Source organism: Lissotriton vulgaris, chromosome 4_1, assembly GCF_964263255.1.
Source record: "Lissotriton vulgaris chromosome 4_1, aLisVul1.2, whole genome shotgun sequence".
Taxonomy (NCBI): domain Eukaryota; kingdom Metazoa; phylum Chordata; class Amphibia; order Caudata; family Salamandridae; genus Lissotriton; species Lissotriton vulgaris.
Genome location: NC_141691.1, coordinates 1,818,434,487 through 1,818,453,899, shown reverse-complemented (window position 1 = coordinate 1,818,453,899; position 19,413 = coordinate 1,818,434,487). Strand labels below are relative to the sequence as shown.

At 41.9% G+C, this 19,413-nt stretch overlaps 1 protein-coding gene across 1 annotated transcript in view; it reads left to right on the top strand.

Moving 5' to 3' along the window:
* The window catches only part of CSMD3 (CUB and Sushi multiple domains 3), a 2,596,150-nt gene that overhangs the window by 2,178,787 nt on the left and 397,950 nt on the right, over nt 1-19,413 (top strand). The window contains exon 46 of the mRNA XM_086918068.1: nt 4,086-4,166. Within this exon, the coding sequence (XP_086774194.1) occupies nt 4,086-4,166 (81 nt within the window). The remainder of the gene's footprint in view (nt 1-4,085; nt 4,167-19,413) is intronic.

Here is a 19,413-nt window from a genome sequence, read left to right as displayed (position 1 = left end):
GTTCTGCAGTCTTCAGGCCTGGAAAAGCAGCGATTCCTTTAAGGAAGTGCAAGTAATGAATTTTGGCGAAAAGCCAATAGACGTATTGTGTGGACAGGCCCAATTTCTCAGCCTTTTTGTGAGTGCACAAAGCACTGACAGGTTTTAAAAAAAGACACTGCTGGGAAACGTCTGCCTGTGAGCCTGTCTGACATGATATCTAAGCTTAAAGCCACGTTTTCATTATCAGAATTGAAGCAGCGAATTACTTGTTTGATGTGATGCGGCATACTTGAAAGAAAAATAAAACAATTCTGAAGAGCATAACGCTTGAAACTCGTTTCATTATAATTTGTCTTTTCTTTCACGCGCCCATTAATAGTCCAGGTGAAGCACTTTAGATAAATACAATGGTCTTTTACTGGAAATTGTGACAGCTGCTGCATTTTCAATATAGTGTGAAGTTTACCGAGCAAAATACCATTCATAATGTACAAAAATAGTCCATATTTCCAGTGAAAAGCCGTCAGAACAATGCAGCAGAATTCTTTTTTTGAGCTTTGCTTTTTTCTGGTAAAGGTCGAGCCATGTGACACATCTTTCAGACAAAGTAGAAACGCACTCTTTTTTTTTTAAAAAAAGACTTTCTTGGGTTTATACTAGAAATACATTTTTGAATGTGGTATTTCTACAGAGGCCTCGTGAACAACACCTGTGGAAGAATGTGGTTGACTTTTCTTCTACAAGTATGTCCGTTTATGCACACATTTTTTTCATTCTTAGAAATAAAATGTGGCTTCAATTTAAAAAAAAAACAAGGCAAAATGTGAAGGCAAATATATATACATTTTTAGTGAAAACACAAAGGTTAAGGGGACGTTATAGTTAGTTGTAAATATCATTCATAACTCCTATAACTGGTGCCCTAAAGTAAATATAACTCTGGCCCTGCCATGCAAAGTTTTGTCATCAATTATGTCATTTCAGAAGTTGCATTGATGTCATAGAACATGTTGTGAGTGATGTAATATGGGAGGTAATTAGCAGTGCATGCCGAGGGCACAGGTATGGTTATGTTAGTGTACAAATCATAGTTACGTCAGATAACTATAACTGGATATTTTTTGTTGTTTTGTTAGTTTAAAGCAGTATGTTTTAACTAACATTTGTACCTAACTATAAAGTCCCATTAACCTTTTTTTTCCAGTGGAGTTTCAATATAGTGTAACATTTATTGAGCAAAATACCATTCATAAAAAGAAAAATAGTCCACATTTCCTGTGAAAAGCCCTCAAAACAAAGAAGCAGAATTCTTTGTTTCAGCTTTGTTTCTTTGTGGTAAAGGTCGAGTCATGTGGTTCATCTTCCTGACAAAGTAGAAACACACTCTTTAAAAAAAAAACTTACAAGCTTGGGTTTAGACTAGAAATACATTTTCGAATGTGGTATTTCTAAAGATGCATCGAGAGCAACACCTGCAAAAGAATGTGGTTGACGTTCTCTTCTACAAGTATGTCCATTTATGTCCCTGCCATTCAAAGTGTTGGAATCAATTATGTATTTTCAGAAGTTGCAGTGATGACATAGAAAATGTCATGAGTGATGTAATATGTAATTAGCAGTGCATGGCGAGGGCACAAGGTATAGTTAATCTAGGGGACACATTATAGTTATTTCAGATAACTTTTAACTGGGTAATTTCAGTGGTTTTGTTAGTTTGAAGCAGTATATTTTAATTACACATTGCGCCTAACTCTAACATCCCTTTAACATTTTTTACCAGTGAATTTTTTTTCATGTGAAGTAAGATCATACTACAATTCCCCAAAATAACGCATTTAATATTAAGTTGACTAACAGCTCATAATGCAAAGTGAACTGCATTGTTCACAGTTATGTTACAGGAGGCCAAGAAAAAAAATAACATTGGTAACTCTTTATCAAATAGCTGCAATAAAAACATGTGGAAACACGGCCTGATCTGTTAAGTATAACTTGGAATGATGGGTCCAAATGAATTGTTTTCTGCTGAGTCCTTTCACTGAAGTCGTTTTTTGAAATCTATAGAATGTATAGGCAGTCAAGTATTTCCTCTTGATCAAGCATAATCAGTTACTAAACTTAGAAAATACAAGCTGATCGTTTTTCAGTGGTAGCTAATAACCATGTATTGGTATATAACTTTACAGTGAATGCAACTATAACTCATGGTGATTTGCCAATGGAGACATCCAAAAATGCACTTGTCTGAAGTACATACAAACTGAGTTTAAGTCAAAAGTAATAACAGTGGAGATTTTGAGGTTGAGGTGTTGACTTTGAAAGGGAAACAGAAGAAGTGATAAATGGAGTAAGGTTTAAGGAAACACCAGAACAGACTTTAATAATAAATGAGATGTGAGTTTGCTTCCATCACCTCTCCTACTCCTACTTTACCCACTGGAGATGACCATATGTTGACGGTAAAGTAGACAGTATTTATGGAGGCACACATAGGTCATAATTCTTTTACAGATGATGATAAGGATGATTCAGCTTTGACTCTGGTGGATGACTGACTTATGGCTCATAAATACTTGTGTTCAACAGTACAAAATACAATTACAGTGAAAAATTGAATAATTGTATTTGTATTTGAAAATTGTGTGTTGATTTTTATGCTAAACGTCATACACATGAATGCTGTGCAGCTCATTCATAAAAATAAGATTTAAAAGCAAGGAATAAAAGCATGAAGCCATACTTTGAGGATATGATTGTGTGTGCGCCATTATAATGCATTTACAGAAATTTTGGGAAACATAAAGGGACCCTGTGAAAGTGATTGCCAGTCTTCGTATGCAGAAATTGCTTGCTCCGAAGGAGGTTGAGTTTGAGATTTCAATGTAATATTCAAATTGTGGCTTCCACTGGATCTAGGTGAATTATTGGGCATGGGATCCAGACAGCTTAATCCTATAAAGGCAACACTTCAATATTTTTGCTGTACTTCTTCCCAAAACCTATAGCCTTCTTGTCTGTTAATCATTTTCATAACAGTTTACTTTAGTCTGTCTATGTTTCTCACTTAATCCAAGTGTTAGCTCATCAAGAAGTAGATCTGTGCAAAGTATAGCTGAAGTTACGGTGTGCTTGGTTGGTGGTCAACCTTTTAAGTTGCAATTCTCTAGCAATTTACACTTACATGGTAGTCAACTTCTAATGCTGAGGCTGGTGAAATTAGAGATTAAATTAATTTGTTCTTAAATTGGATCCCAACTGTTGGAAATAGATAATCTGTGGCCGCATACTTTTGTTAGGGTCTCCTCAACAGATTAATCAACTATACATGACACCTGACACAATTTATTTATATTATTGCAAGTATTTGCAACCTCTTCAGTGTCATCAGTAAGTCTGAATTTGTCAGCACTATCAAGATATGCAAGCTACTGCTGCCTCAGTATAAGGAATCAGGAAAGGTGTTGGGTATCTTACATACAGCTTTGATGCTTGATCTGTAGGGTTTCAGAAAATTGGAGCCCATTGCTGGGTGGTAGTACACACTGTCATCAATTCATGCCAATAAACAATTATTACCAGTCACTGGTAAAACTGTAGCCAATTGCGCTGAAGCAGAGCTAAGCATCTCAGGAAGAGTAGTTCTTGTAGAGTTTAGGAGCATCACTTCTGGAAGATTAATGCCTTTTTGAAAGAATAGAGATTGGCATACAGGCAATCTGGTTGGTATGACTGGATTTTAGCATACTCTTTTCATTGTATTTCATATGAGAACTCGAGAGAGGCGATAACCTGGAAAAGGCACTACTGAATCACTTGCTGATGAGGAGAATGCACTGTATTACTGTCTTTCTCACCATATTATGGGGCATGATAGAGGACAGTTTTGCTATCCTCACCAATAGTACAATGGTCTACAATAGGTACATAAAATCTTATTTTTAGTACAAAAAATTATGTTATAATTTTAAAAGTCATAATTAGTCAGATTGGTAAATTATTAGTGTCGCTAACTGCTTGATGACTCTGTTTGATTAAAAAAGCAATCTTCAAAATTTAGGAGAATTGACCTATTGTAAAAGATTTGTACATTTGTTTTTTTGTAGCCTACCAGCTGAGAGTGTGCCAGTCTCCACAAACAATACTGAATTCAGATGTTTTGATGGAGGATGATGAATTTGAAATTGGTAAGCCCATAAATGGAGCAATGTACTGGTATAGTTGAACTGGATTTAAAAATGATGAACATCCATAAACAGCAAGACTGTCCATGCATTAGAAATATTAGCTATCACTGTACTAACCAACATGTTCACCTATCAATGAAGTAAGTTTTGGCATGGGTTTCCCCTGAATTTTTTGCCTTTGCCTACTGTTATTTTGATGTGTGTTTGGCTGGTCTTGACGCTTTGGGCGCTTTGCCACTGCTGTTCAGTGCCAGTGTGCAAGTGCTCCCTTTGTAAATTGTTGTTATGTATTAGTGATTCCACGATTGGCATATTTGACTTGCTAGTCAGTCCCTAGTATAGTCACTGTTTATGCCTAGGGTCTGTAAATCAAATGCTGCTAGTGGGCCTGCATCACTGATTTTGCCACTCTTACAGGGAAAAGGCTCCAAAAGGAATTTCCACTGTAGGGGTTAGCTGTTCCATTGAAAATTACTAGGACACAATGTTGTATTTCATAATTGTATCTCTAGCTATTCAACATCTACATATTTCATCCCTGGACTTTTAAAAATGTTTATTATAACCCTAATTTACTGGTAGAGTTGGATTTGTAAGAACATTTTTTGGAAAAGGTACTTTTAGTATGTTACCTTTTTCCTTCTTAAGGCCTCTGGAGGGTGATTTGCATGAGGTCCAACAGTTGTGCAGGAGCTGAATAGCCCCTTTGAGGTATGAACATGCTCCCAGAGCTGAGACAAAGGATTTGGATGTTGAGATCTGGGGTTCTGTTCCTCCGGCAATTAGACCATCAGGGTTGTTCCCAGGAAGTTGTTTAACTTAAAAGAGGGGCTGTCACATGTAGCTGTTAGCTGGCACCTGGGGAGGGCCTTTCCTTGTACCCCTAGTCAGGACACATTCACTGTCAGAGAAATGCGGTCCCCAGAACATAATGCTGCATGAGTCTTTAGTGTGTGCATTTGTCAACAGCATGTTTTACTTGTCAACTCACACTTTTTTGAAGTGGTCTCTCTCACTCTTGCTAGGAAACATTTTGGAGTTGATTTACTAAGACTTTGTGCTGCAAAGTCTGGGAAAGGGATTTTGTTTTCAGGAGAAACGGCATCTTGCACTGAAAATGTGTCCTTTTCTTAGTGGAGATTGCTCTTTCCACTACTTTGTACCTGTTAGATCTGTCAGCCATCAGATGATCTTCCCCCAAACGTTTTGGCACCCTTCTCTTATTTAGGGTGAATTTGTTATTGTTGACCGTAGGAGTCTGCACACTTTACTACTGCTAACCAGTGTTAAAGTACTTGTTCTCACTTCTTCAAAGATGGTGAAATTGACTTAAATTCAATTGGCACATTTAATGTACCTGTACGGTCTACGTAAAGAGGTACTACTTACCCAGGGCCTGTAAATTATATGCTACCACTGGGCCTTCAGCACTAATTTTTCCACTTAAGGAGCCTTTTTAAAGCACATCCCGGACCTTCCATTGGGGTTTGTGTATGTAGGCTTAAGCTGCCATTTAAAACCTTCCTTTTGAATGCATATTAGTCATGCCTAGGGTAGGCCCTCAACAGCCTGTAGGGCAGGATACATTATTTAGAAAGTTGGAATTGTTCTTTTAAGTTGTACAAGTCCTGGTAGTGGAAAACTTCGCTACTGCAAGGCCTACCTTTCCCTTAGGATAATATTGAATTACCGTATTAAATTTAAAAAGTGATCACTTTTGATTGAGAAGTCATGTTTGGTGTCTGAGTAATTGCAATTTAAAACACTTTTTAATTGTAAAGGTGGATTTTATGTCAAAATTCTGAAAATGTCACTTTAAGAAAGTTGGCCTTTTCTTGTCCTAACCATGTGGTGCCTCCAGCATGTTCCTGGAGCACATGACTATGTGTAGTTGGCAGTTGGGCTTTGTGTATTCCTCCCAGACAGCCTCACAATAACGGGTCCGGATGTTGTCAGAATGGGCCATCTCTGGCAGGATGACTGGGCACAACTGTCACCTACCACACTTGTACTTCAAAGGCACTGGCCCAGCTCACACACTAGGGACTTCAGAGGGTCTGATCTTTTTTCTGAGCTACAGGGACACAACATGCTCCAGAGGCCTCCCTGCAACTGCTCAGCTGTCCAGCTGAACTGGACCTGCAACTGGACCTGCCTGAGCCCTGCTGGCCTCTGCTGTAGTGAGTTCCCAAGCCCAAAGTTGTGCCTACCCAGGTTCTGGGTTGTTGGCTGACATCAGAGTGAGCTCCTCCTGACCTAACTGAAAGTTCCACCAAAACCATCCAGAAGCCCGTCAAAGCCTTGCCGTACAGCTGCAAGATTCTTTGTAACAGACGCTGAGTGATGCAAAGCCTCCCTAAACAGTGTCAACCTAATCAAAACGTTGTAAAGTGGTGCGAAGCCTAACAAAGCCTTCCCTCACAGCTGACCGCTTCATCAGAATGAAAGCCAAGTAACACAAAACCTTGTAACATTGCTCATTGGAACTGACACAAGCAATGCAAAACCCCACAAAGCCTTGCCACATAGCCTCATCGGGAATGATGCCAGATGACGTGAAGCCACATAAAGCAACACCATGTAGACCATGCACCAAGGACATAAGGTACAATCCTCAGTGGTCCAAACCTGGTCCTGTGTCTGGCCTGCGCTCTATCACAGTCATCCTGAACTTGTGACTTTTTCCCTGTCCAACGTGATCAGATACCCTCAGTTGATACTTTGGCCTTTTGGTGCTACTTTTATCTAAATTGCATATCTCCAATTCTACTGATTGGATGTTTGTCATTTCGGTCTAAAAATATTGACAACTTTACATCTATTTTTCTAAATTGGTATGAGATTTTTCTGTTTTTACTTTATTGCTTTTTGTGTACTGTAAAAAAAGATGTATACATTGAATCTACAAACATGTGGTTGTTGATTGACTGGAGTATGAGCCCTGGTCAAGCAACAGCTACCATTCCTTGCAGGGTGAAACAAAAAAAGTTACTTAATTGACCTATGCATAAGCCTGGGTAGCTTGGCACAAAAAGCAGTCAGGCTTAACTTTGAGGCAATGTGTAAAGTATTTACGCAGCACAAAAACAGTAATAAAGTGAAAACACAACACAGCAGGGCCCAGGTATCTATGTCCTCCTGTAATTTTTCATTCCTACGGCTACGTTTGTGCATTTCCTCAGCAAAAGCAAATAACATCTACATTTCTGTGTCTCAATGAAAGAGAGTGAGGCCTACTACCTAACCGTTCTATGGCCAACCTTCTTTTATCTAGTACCAGTGCTAATTGAAAGAATCTCCAGGGCATTTTACCTTGCCTGGGTATCCCGACAATGACAAGTAGGCACATCTGGAGTGTCTGATCTAACGCAAGTGCTGTCACCTTTGTCAATTTTGTTATTACCCTTCACCAATAATCTTGCACACTTGGGCCGCCCCCGGCCATTTGAAGAAAAGAGGCAGCTCCCCCTACATCTACAAAAATTCGCCATCCTAACTACTTACATCTTGCTGAGTTTAACCAGTGTGTCATGCGTATGATGCAAGAAATTTATGTGTGCCAATTTAAATCCTGTATTACAAGACACCTTAATTACTAATTACTCAGCAATATTCTGGTCCATTGTCTTAGTGAGCTGCTCCTTCAGTTCCGTCCCCCATGCTCGATCCACCACCGGTTCAGTCCGGGCTCTGTCGGCTTTAAGTGATTTGTAAATGCTTGCTATCAAAGGCCTAGCTGACCCCACCATCAGCAGTAGGTGCAGTGTTTCCGTCACTCTGGTAGTGTCTGGGAATTCAATCCACATCTGGTGTGACAACTTAGCATATTGAAGGAACTGTCCACCATCAATCGCAAATGTCTCTCATGCCTTTGCGAAGGTTATGAAGCTATCCCCTGGAAAAAAGGCCTGCAGCATGTCACAACCCCCCTCCATCTTGCACAAGCATGTCTGCAATTCGCCTAAATCGGAGCAATGTCCTTATACTTAACTCCCTAGCATAGAGTGATCTCTTAATAATTCTAGTAACTACTCATTTCCAGATCTCTACCACTTGTCTAACCAGGTACAGATTATCAAAAGGTGTACGAGACCCATGCATTTGCAAATCCACTGGTGTATGCATGCCCGGATGTGCTGCAGAGCAGTATCATCTCCCGGCCACAGAGTAAATCTGAATAAATTATTTGACACCAAATTGACACTAATCCAACAAGTAGAACTGGAGTTATGCAGTTTTAAAGATTTTAGTGAAGTTTACCCCCTAACCGTTCAAAGAGTTAACCGCAGAGATCTCGCTGCAGGAGACCAGGTCAAAGTCGAAAGTTAAGACCTACCTCAATTTAGCATGGTTCAGATACAAGAAGTAGATTAGGTCCAGTCATCTTTGGACTTAGAAAAATTCTTGAAGAAAAATGTCTGAGACAGAGAAGTTCTGCTAGGCACCAAAGGAGGGCAGCTAACTACCCCTTGAAGTCACTTCTGGTAGTTCTGTGTGCTGGTGAAGATGCAGGACTAAACAGCAAAGCTGGCCTCTGAGCGTTCAAATCATACTCCAGGCAGCCAAACAATCCTTCCAGGTACAGCTGCAGTCTGGCAGAGTGCACAGAAAGTCACAGTAGCAGACAGTCTGTTACAGCTCAAGGCATGAAATGTGGTGCCATGACATCATTCCACTGCTGGTCCTCAAAAGACTGCATTCCAATAGTGACACTAACCTGGAATGTGTGATCTCTACATTGTTGGTGACAATTTGAAGTCCTCTGAAAGTACTTATGCAGGTCCAGTAGTAAATTGAACAGTACGTCTGTAGATCCTTATTTTTATACCATGGTGCCCTTCCTCTGGATAGTGGGAGAAGGTCCTTTGAAATGCATGAAATATCCTTATTCCCCTGCCCTGGTTCCAAGCTCGCTGAAGGGACAATCCTGGGTTGTTAGGTCCTTTATGTGGAGACAGGGCACAGCCTATTCAAGTTGAAACTGGACTGTGCTGAGCTCCGCCACCCCCTCCCCCCCCACACCCCCCATTCTGACAGCTCATGTCTCATTGAGGAACTCATAATCCTTCTATTGTGTGACTGAGTGGGAGGAATTAATAAATACTAACTGTAAGCTACACCCAGTTATGTGACTCAAGACAGGCTGCAGGCATAAAACGCCAACTTTCTAAAGATTGCATTTTTTAAATTGTATTGAAAAATCCAACTTTACCATTAAGAGGGTTTATCATTACAGAAGTGAAGAACTAATTTAGGAGTTTTCATTGCCAGGACATGTAAAACTTAAAAGCACATGTCTAATCTTTTAGTTACCCAGCACCCTGCCCTGTGGGCTACCTAGGGCCTACCTTAGGGGTGACTTATATGTAATAAAAGGGAAATTTAAGATTTGACAAGGGAGTTTAAATGCCAAGTCGACATGGCAGTGTGACTCTGCATTCAGGTTGCAATTACAGGCCTGGAACATGTTTTGGAGGGCTAATTAGGTGGGTGGCACAATAGGTGCTGCAGGCCCACTGGTAGCATTAAATGTGCATGCCCTGGGTACATGTTATACCACTCTACAAGGAACATATAAGTAAATTAAATATGAAATTAGCTGCTTAAGCATTGGTTAACAGTGTTAAAGTGCACAAAGTCCTTAGGCAAACAAAAAAATGAATTTGAGGCAAATGTTGAGGGGGAAAAAGACAAAATGTTAGGGGGTGACCCTGCTTAAAGGGCCAGCTCCAAAAGCTTCTAAGTTAAGCCTGACTTCTTTGTGCCAAGCTACCAGAGGGTTAAGCACTGGTTTATTTGGTGACTTTAGTGGGTCACTCTGACGAGGATTGTGGCTGTTGCTTAGAAGGGTGCACACCTTCTTCAACCAACAACCCAATTTCTCATAGTACCATTTTAAATTAAGGGGGGAGTACCTCGGCATCATTGAACAAGAAGCTATGGGCCTCATTTATGACTTTTTGCCGTAGGGAAGCGCAGCAGGCCTTCCTGCTGCGCTTCCCTACGGCAAAAGAAAAGGGCAGAAATGAGCCGTATCTATAAGATACGGCGCATTCCTGTCCTTTTCCCCTGCGCCGGCGCACAATGGGCTGCCTGCGCCAGCGCAGGCACCCTTGCACAATGGTGCAAGGGTGCCTGCGTTGCGGGGAAGATTATTTTTGTACAGGAAGGGAAACCTTTCTGTACAAAAATAATCACAAGAGGCTTTTCCTCTTTCTATGTGTGCTGCAGAATGCAGCACACATAGAAAAAGGAAATACAAGGAGAGATAAAGACATTTCTCCCTGTTGCGCCTCCCTTACGCCTCCCCTGGGGAGGCGTAAGCTTTTGGCACTGCTTCAGAGTTACGATTTCTCGTAAATCTGGGGCAGTGTCAAAAGGCCATGGATGTTGCTGGGAACGCCCCCAGCAACACCCATTGCACGCCCCTTTAACGCAGAACACTGCGTTAAATGGACTGATATTTATCAGGCAGCAGTACGCCACAAACACTGGCGTACTGCTGCCTGATAAATACCACGCAGGCTTCTGCGCCACGGAACTTCATGAAAAGTGAAGTTCCGATGGCGCAAGGGGCCTCATAAATGAGGCCCTATGTTTTTTATGCAAATCCCGATCAAATAATATAACAAGACTGACAGTGGCGCCTCTTGCCCTATGGTGGAGGAACGAAGCAGAAACATAAAATGATAATAACTTAGCAGCTTCCTGCTGCTTTGCAGGTGGCTGGGCTGCTCTGCTCTTGGAGAGGGGCAGAGGAGGAGTGGTTTGCCCACTCCTAAGTGCACAATGACTGTTTGTTCAGCCTTTTTGGGCTGCCCAAACCAGTCATGCGCACTTTTCCTGTTCTCTGTGCAGGCTGCATTACAGCGGGCATGGATAACAGGCCCAGGTCCCCATTCCCTGGTTATGCATCAAACCAGGACATGGAAAACCATTCACAACGCTGCATTTCAGTGTTGTGATTGGTAAGGGGAGACTGGGTGCGCAACAATCACAACACTGCATTGCAGAGTTTTTGATTGGTCAGTGGGGCCTGCTTCTTGTTCCTCGATGTGCAAGAGGAGAGCAGGAGCAGGAATCGCAGGACCCGGCCGTCAGCAAGGTGGGTTTATTTCTTCATTTTTTTTTTATTATTATTGCACCAAGCACGACAATCCCCCCACCCGCACGATCCCTCGTGCCCGCCCACCATTCACGAGCCCTGCCAGCCGCCAGTGAGGACAGGGCTTTGTTTAAAAAAAATAAAAACACCTCCTAGAAGAAGGCACATGGTTGGACAAATATTTTGTTTTTCCTAACAGTTCACACATTGCCTATGTTCTGTACGCTGCAGGAACCAAACACAATCTGTTGAATGTAATAAAATGTTTGGTACAGGCTTTATACTCGGGAGGCACACTTCTAGTACAAAAGCTGTGCCAGACATCATATGTGTCCTTGCATATTGCTGTAAAGGTGTGTCTGCTGTTATGCAAGCACAGACACAGAAAGCAGCTACAGGAAATTTATTAGATATAGCTCTGTATTTTTTTCTGCCCCTTGTGTAAGCCAATGCATCAACGTAGGTTGCTGTGCTGATTTGCACTACAATTTAATAAATCTGCTCCATTATTTCACAACTTTTTTCAAGCTATCTTTTTTAACCTCATAGCTGCTATTACACATTCCTCCCCAGTGCTGCGCTGTCCATTAGAACTAGTGCTGAATGGACGTTCAATGGTCGTGCGCAGCACTGGGGAGGTAGACCATTGGTCGTCAGCAGCACTTAAGGGGTTAAAACATCCATCTTCCTTGGTCCATTTCGTTACCTCTGCAGAACTATCCATCTTTATCCCCAGCCCACAGCGCTCAACCATTCCCTTATTAATTTGCAGTAGATGGGTAAGCAGTTAAAAGCAAACAATGACATAATGTGGAACTCTAAGACTGATATATTGACACGAAAACACACACTGAAACTATAAACAGACACAGTGGTACCAACAATGACACAGGGCCCCTGGCTGGCTTGCACAAGAGCACCAACATTGACATGGGGACATTGATATGGGTACAGCGACACAGTAGACTGACACTAGGACACTTTCAAAGTGACACTAATACAAGAGCAATTGCAAATATGCACTGTAACTTGTTTAATGACAAAGGCAAATCAGCACTGACACTAGGTCACTGACACAGAAGGCACTAAAACACAAGCACTTATACTGTCACCCGAACTGTGAAACTAAAGCACTCATGTGGGGCACAATCACTATTACTGGTACAGTGGCATGGAGTCGTTTCACTAGGGGACTCACTGGGAGAGTGACAAAGGCACACTACAACACAATACCAGTGAAGTGATATGACATATCACACTGTTGTGAGGACAAGATATTAGTGTATTGAAATGCAGATACTGACGATAAGTAAGAGATAAGAGAGATTGGTATGGATACACTGGTATGGGGTACTGCCACTGAGACACACACACTAGGACACTAACAGGGAACACATTACTGACATGGAGAGTTTGACATGGGGACAGTGAAGCTGAAATATTGCCATGCATCACAAACATTGAGACAAGGACACTGAAACACTGAAATAGAGGCGCCTGCAATCACAATGCAGCACAGTCACACAGTTGAACGAGAGCACCAACACTTACATGAGGATGCTTACTTGGAAACAGTGATACCAGAATGCAGGCAAGGGGCACCAACATTGATGCTGGGACAGTGGCCAAGAACAGTGGCAGTGAGAGAATGAAAATACATGGAAGACTGGGATACTCACACTAAAGTAATGGTGCTTGTCATGTCCGCATACGATTCCCTTTCTCATTCTCCTCCAAATACGAATTCTACTTCACTGGCTTCCTCTTTACACTCTCAATTGCGCTCAAACCCCTCAGCATCTTCCATTTATCACTCCTTCCACAACCCTCCATTACCCCGGCCTAAAACTGCGGTGGAGGCGCAATGGGAATCTGAACTCGAAGTCTCTTGGCCTACCACCTTATGGGATAAAATTTGGATCAAGCTTCGCAAGTCTTCCAGAGCTGCTTCTCTTACACAAACAATTTTCTTTCTTTACAATCGACTCCTTTACACGCCTTCTCTTCTTCACGAAAGGTTCCCTACAATTCCAGACCTTTGTTGGTCTTGCTCCACCCCCAATGCCACGCTTTTTCACATGCTTTTCCTCTGCCCTCGCATGCAAGCATTCTGGATCAAAGTATGGGATCAAATCAATACTATCTTTCACACCTCTATCCCCTTTTCTATCACTGACATATTCCTCGGTTCATTGTCCTCTTCCTGGACTGAAGTTGAAATGAATGTTCATATTATTGATTTGCTATTAGCTGTTGCGTTTCAACAGATTACTGTTAACTGGAAGAATTCTGAGGGTATTATGTTTAAAGCTTGGTGGTTCAATGTATGTTTTAATCATAGATTAGATACTGCATTTATTTATCCCATCACCCTGGCCCCGAAAAGACATGCGTTGTGGCTTCCTGTTACCCTTTACTTGGATGGTTGCGCCAAACGCTCATCTCACATTCCCCCATCGCAACAAGAGGTCTTGAAACCCCCATGACTTGCCTTTTGTTCCCTCTTTTTCTTTAATACTCAGCTTCCCGCTTATATTTGCACTGTCTCCTGAAGTACAAAGCCTCATCGAGTATACACCTTGTATCCCAAGCCTCATTTACTATTTTTTGATTACCCTTCCCCTCCTTTTCTCCTTCACTTTTTATTTTTGATGTAATTTAATAATGTTATCCTAGCTTATTATTCCTATCGCTACTGTTGTATTGCATATTATTTTTTGTAATGACAATTTTGTTTACCCTAATAAAATTTTATTTGAACTTAAAAAGTAATGGTGCTTAGTTACAATACCAGGACAATGAAATGGAACATGGACACTAACCCAAGGTCACTGACTGAATGCGCACAACATTGCGTTACTGCCCTGTGCTTGCATACATGGGTCACCGATATTGTACTACCCTCACAAAGACACTGACAAAGGGATAGAGACATTGGTACTGATACGTAGACACTAACATGGACACTGGGCACTGCCACGTTATGAAGTGTTACTGCCACATGAATACATGCACAGAGAAAACAGATATAAGGAACACAAATGCTGGGACATGATGGAACTGTATCAGAGAAATAGAGTTGGGCATGTTGCATTTGGTACTTGGACAAAGATACAGAAGAAGGGACATGGTGAATATGATGCTGGGATTCTGACGCTGGGTAGAAAACAAATAGGGTCAAACACATGTTGGCCGATTCTGTACCATTGGGATAATGAATACCAGTGGCTGGTCCATCTTGATTTGTGGAAAACAAGCTTCACTGATGCTTGATACTGGGACACTGATGAGGGCAAACAAACAGAGGGACACTGACACATATGTGCTAACACTTAATGGGGACACTGACGTGGGAACACCAGCAAGTGCACAAGTGCACCAGCACTGGGTCACTGATACAGGATGCTACAAAACCTGAAGAGTAACACTAGGAAGTGACATACACCCAGCACCAGCATGGAAGCACTGACACTGGGATGCTGGAACTAAAAAATCCAAACTTCCACAGGGAAAACTGCGTGGGGAGACACATATTGCAGTATCAACACTTGCACATATGTACTGATGGGGAACACTGAGATAGGGAGGCTGACACATGGGCCCTGACACAAGAGCACTGTTATGGATACATTGACTCAGGAAGGTCAACATCAATACTGACACTGGATCACAACACTAGGGTGTAAAATGAGAAATTATTTGCTGCCATTAGCACCAAGCCACAAATACTGTGGGGCACTGACACTGGAACATTTAAAGCAATATGGGGACAACCTGGCTAAGAGACTTGGACATAGAGACACTAGCACTGTTAAAGGGACAATGCATTTGGACACTGATGTGGGGACACTGATACATCAACACTGTGACTGACAATGCCATAGGGAGACCCCCTGCGACCATGACTTTGGGACATGGGGATAAAGTACACAGTGTTCCATTAAAGTGTACCAAAAGTTACACAAGGTCACTGGCAGAGTTACATAAGGATATAGAGACACTAATTCATGGACACAAAGACCAAGCCTGTAAGATAGACTAAGAGATCATAGACACTTAGACCATGCCAGCAAACAAATCAATGTTCCCAAAGGAACAACGTTCTTTAATAGCCAGTGGTGCCAGGAGGGCATAATGTTGGCAAATGTTGTTCATTAGTAATAGATCCTAATCTTTGTTCTTGAGACTGTGAAACAACCTCTCAGCTTCTGCATGCAATGACTCCTATGCCTCGCCGAAAATAACCAGAACCCAGTCTCAGTCCATGTTAATTCTCAGAGTTCCCAGAAAGAAGAAGAGGGGCTTGTTTTTCTATCTCTTGTTGTTTGACCCTCCATCATTTAATCCGTTCCATGCGTCGGTCGGCCCCCGGCCGTCCGACATCACAGAGGGCATGTGGGGAGGACGGCCGGGGGCCACCTGATCCCCGCCCACTCATTAAGTCTCCAGTACCGAGGCGGACTTTGCGCCACGGTCAAGGTGTTAAATTGCACTGCCTTCACCTACCTAGTCAATTTGGAAGAACTCAGCTGGTAGCCACATAAAGAGAAAGAGACCAATGCAGTGTAAGAATCTGGACCTAAAATGTATAACTTTTTTTCCCTGTTAGTGGTTTGGGGGTTAAGGAGTGCTTACTTTCTAAAAATACTAGTGCAGAAGAGTTTCTTAGAAGACTTTCTCAGTATTTCTGAATGCCTGACCTACTGAATATCAAGGCTGCCTAGTTTTGATTCCATCTTGTGCTATTTTCTTTCACCACCCTACACTTCCCTTACTTTTTTATTAATCTTGAAGGTTCATTCTCAGCCATGGTATCCCCTTTGTTGCGGTTTCGCCATCGTTTTATTGAACCTTCGATATAGTTTCCTCTATTTTGGTCTTGGTCAAAGTCTGATAATCACAATTAAGTCTGTGGCCCTGAACATGAGTGCTGATGTTTGCCACCACAAACAACCAACATGAATTACGCCTTAGGCCCAAGGCTCCGAAGGTGGCTGCGTGACTGGTTCTAATTCCTTTTGGTTAGCAGAAGTAGGCGCATTGCTACACCGACCTATGCCCATGCTGTCCGAAAAACCTCCGTCTACCTTGTCTTTCTCTCCAGCTGACTATTCAATTGAGGTTTCTCCCACAAGAAAGCATTGCTGACAGGCAGTCAGATACCTACATGTAGGCACCATTTCTGTGAACTCAAAATGGAGTCAATGTGTTTAGAACTGCCTTCAAACCTCGTTCAGTTATTTTGAATTATTAGAAATGGTTGTTATTAACCCCTCCCATGCTCATGACGGAGCGGTTCCGTCATGACCCTGCCACCGCGGTGCTGATTTTGCCCCTGCGCGGCGCGTTCTATTGAGTGGGAAGGGCCATGACGGAACCGCTCCGTCACGAGCACAGCTCAACCGCAGCTCGTGACGGAGCGGCTCCGTCACGAGCATGCGAGCGCCGCTCGGCCCCCCCGCCTCCCTAGCGCTGCAGCGGAATTGCCGCCGCAGCGAAGGGGTTAAACGGTGCCTAGAACCGCAACACTTGCCATACACCTCCCTAATGGTGCCTTGCTGTTGAATGCACAACCCCATCGAGTTATATTTTGAATTGCACCATGTAATGCAACTTATCAGAATCAGCTGTCACATTTGAATGATTTTTTTTTAAATACCACCAAATGCTCTACCTCCTTTAAAATCTCATTATGTTTTGCCTTAAAAAAAAAAAAGTGGAGGTGTCACATCCCTGTCCATGCTGAGCCAGGGTTTATGCTGTAATTATCTTATGTGGCCAGGCTCCCAAACTATACCCCTGGATATGGGCACGTGCTTTGCAACCTGGTGGCAGTTTAATTACACACATGGCCTGGACTCACATTCAGAATAAAGAGGCAAAATGGAATAATTGTGCCTGCTAAAATTAAAGTTGACATCCTCATTGTAAATGTCGATCGCATAGAGTTAAGCAACACTACAAGGCAACTATTTACATTACAGTAGCCGTTCAGTGGCAACCAGGTGTTCCTTAGATCTTGAGATACTGGTTTTGGGCTCTACAACAGGGGGCATTTTTTTTGATTATTAAGTAGAAATTGAGACGTTTTTAACTCATGATCTGAAATGCACAACGTCCAAACTGAATTTTAGGAAGCTTGGTTTTTAAGAAGATTCCCGATTTTCAGACATTTTAGCCAGTAGTTCTACCGAAATGATGGAGATGAAAATGTAATTTAGTGGAAAGTTGATCAAAAGCCCTTAGTCCTTTACCCCAAGCACTACAATAACGTGTGAATCGTCGAGAATAAATTCTGCTGCTAAAGGATAAAATATTGCTTCCTACTTGAATATTATTACTTTTATAAGGCTAAGTCTGTAGCTAAGTACAGTAATGTTGAAAACAAAACAGTCTGTTTTATTGTAATGTTCGTATTATAACAACTACAACTGATAATATTAATACCAATATGATTTATCTAGTTCACAAATAAATTGCCACCCACATCCAGAATATGTATTAATATAACTGGCAGGCGGATACTCGGTTTGTTACAGCTCGTTTGGTCCTACATGGGGCACAGTTCAGAGGGCTTGAACCTGTGCACCAGGTGAATGGTGCAAACAGTCTTGCATTGGTTCGGTGCCGCAAATGTAGTTTTTGCACCAACCAGTTACTGAAAAGAGTTCATTGCACGTCGGTTCTGTACTGCTTTCTCAAAAAGGCCTGGAGAACCGAAGCTCCTACATAGTTTCAATTGAGACGTTGGCACAAAGTAAGTTACAGTATATCCCCTATGATCAGTGCAGAGTTGCCCCCATGTCACATATAATCAGAATAACATTGCTCAAGTCTTGTTTTCCATGTAAATGCACCTTGCCAGCCGGGCCAAGTAGGCCAGCACAAAACTAAGGGGCATATTATCAAGGGGGTTTATCTCCGCTTTTTTGGCTTCGAAAAGCCAAGAAAGCGGAGATAAAATTATCTCCCTATTACCTAGCTGTCGCTAACATAAGTTAGCGACAGCTAGTAGGAGATAGCGACCATCTTGGGCCCCACTTTGCATGTCAGTGATATTTATCACTAATGACATGCCAAGTGGGCGTGCCAAGATGTTAGCGACTGGAAATAGTCGCTAACATCGCTATCTCCTATTACTAATTTTTGGAGATATTCGCGCTAGGCGCGAATATCTCCAAAAGCTAACACCTGCCCTGAGCAGTTCTTAGCCATGTTATCCAATGGGAGGTGGATAACATGGCTAAGAGCATTAGCTCGGTAATGTATGAATATCGCTGACTTTTCAGCGATATTCATCCATTCCGGCCGATTTTTATCGCATTTGCGATAAACCTTGGAAATACCAAGGTTTATCTGCGATAAAAATCGCTGCAGCTCAGCGGTAAATTTTTGTCTCTAACCAAGCAATAGCGATAATTATCGCTATTGCTTGGTAATATGCCCTAGAAGACCTGGAATCCCGAGTGACTACAAAGCCAAGCCTCCAGCCTGAGAAATTCATATAACCTCAAGTGACTCACTTTGTTTTAGGCAATTCTTGTTTATTCTTTCCTCTCCCTACTGAAAGGTTCTTAGAGTATACAATTATTGGACTACTAAGGTACCTTGAAGCTTTTACTTACATTCATTTGTATACAGTGCACAACAGTATAGATGCTAGTCTGTTTTTTTACCAGAAATGAGTCCTACACCATATTTCCACAGACCAGGCTTACTTTAGTGCTCAGTATCCGTTAATGATCTGAAATGAGATTCAGGATTTTAAGTACTATATTTACTTAGCGATCAAACACCAAATGGACGCTTTCCATTGGGAATTCAAGACAACAAATATCCTTCCTATTGGCCTTAATTAAAAAAGCAGATTTTTGGCAAGTTTGATGAGCTACTGGAATAAGATGAGTATTCGTCTCCCCAAATGTCATCCATGAAAGCCATGTTGTCATCTCATGGCTTCAATTGACAATATTTTTGAGATGAGCTCTCTCCTGACCTAATCTTATTTCGGCAAATTAAGGTTATTAGAAACAGGATTATTTGGTTTGCCTTAAAAAAGTCATTGAAAATCCCAATGGGTCAAACACGTGTTAGCTGATTCTTTACCATTTGGGGTAATAAATACCAGTGGTTGATCCATCT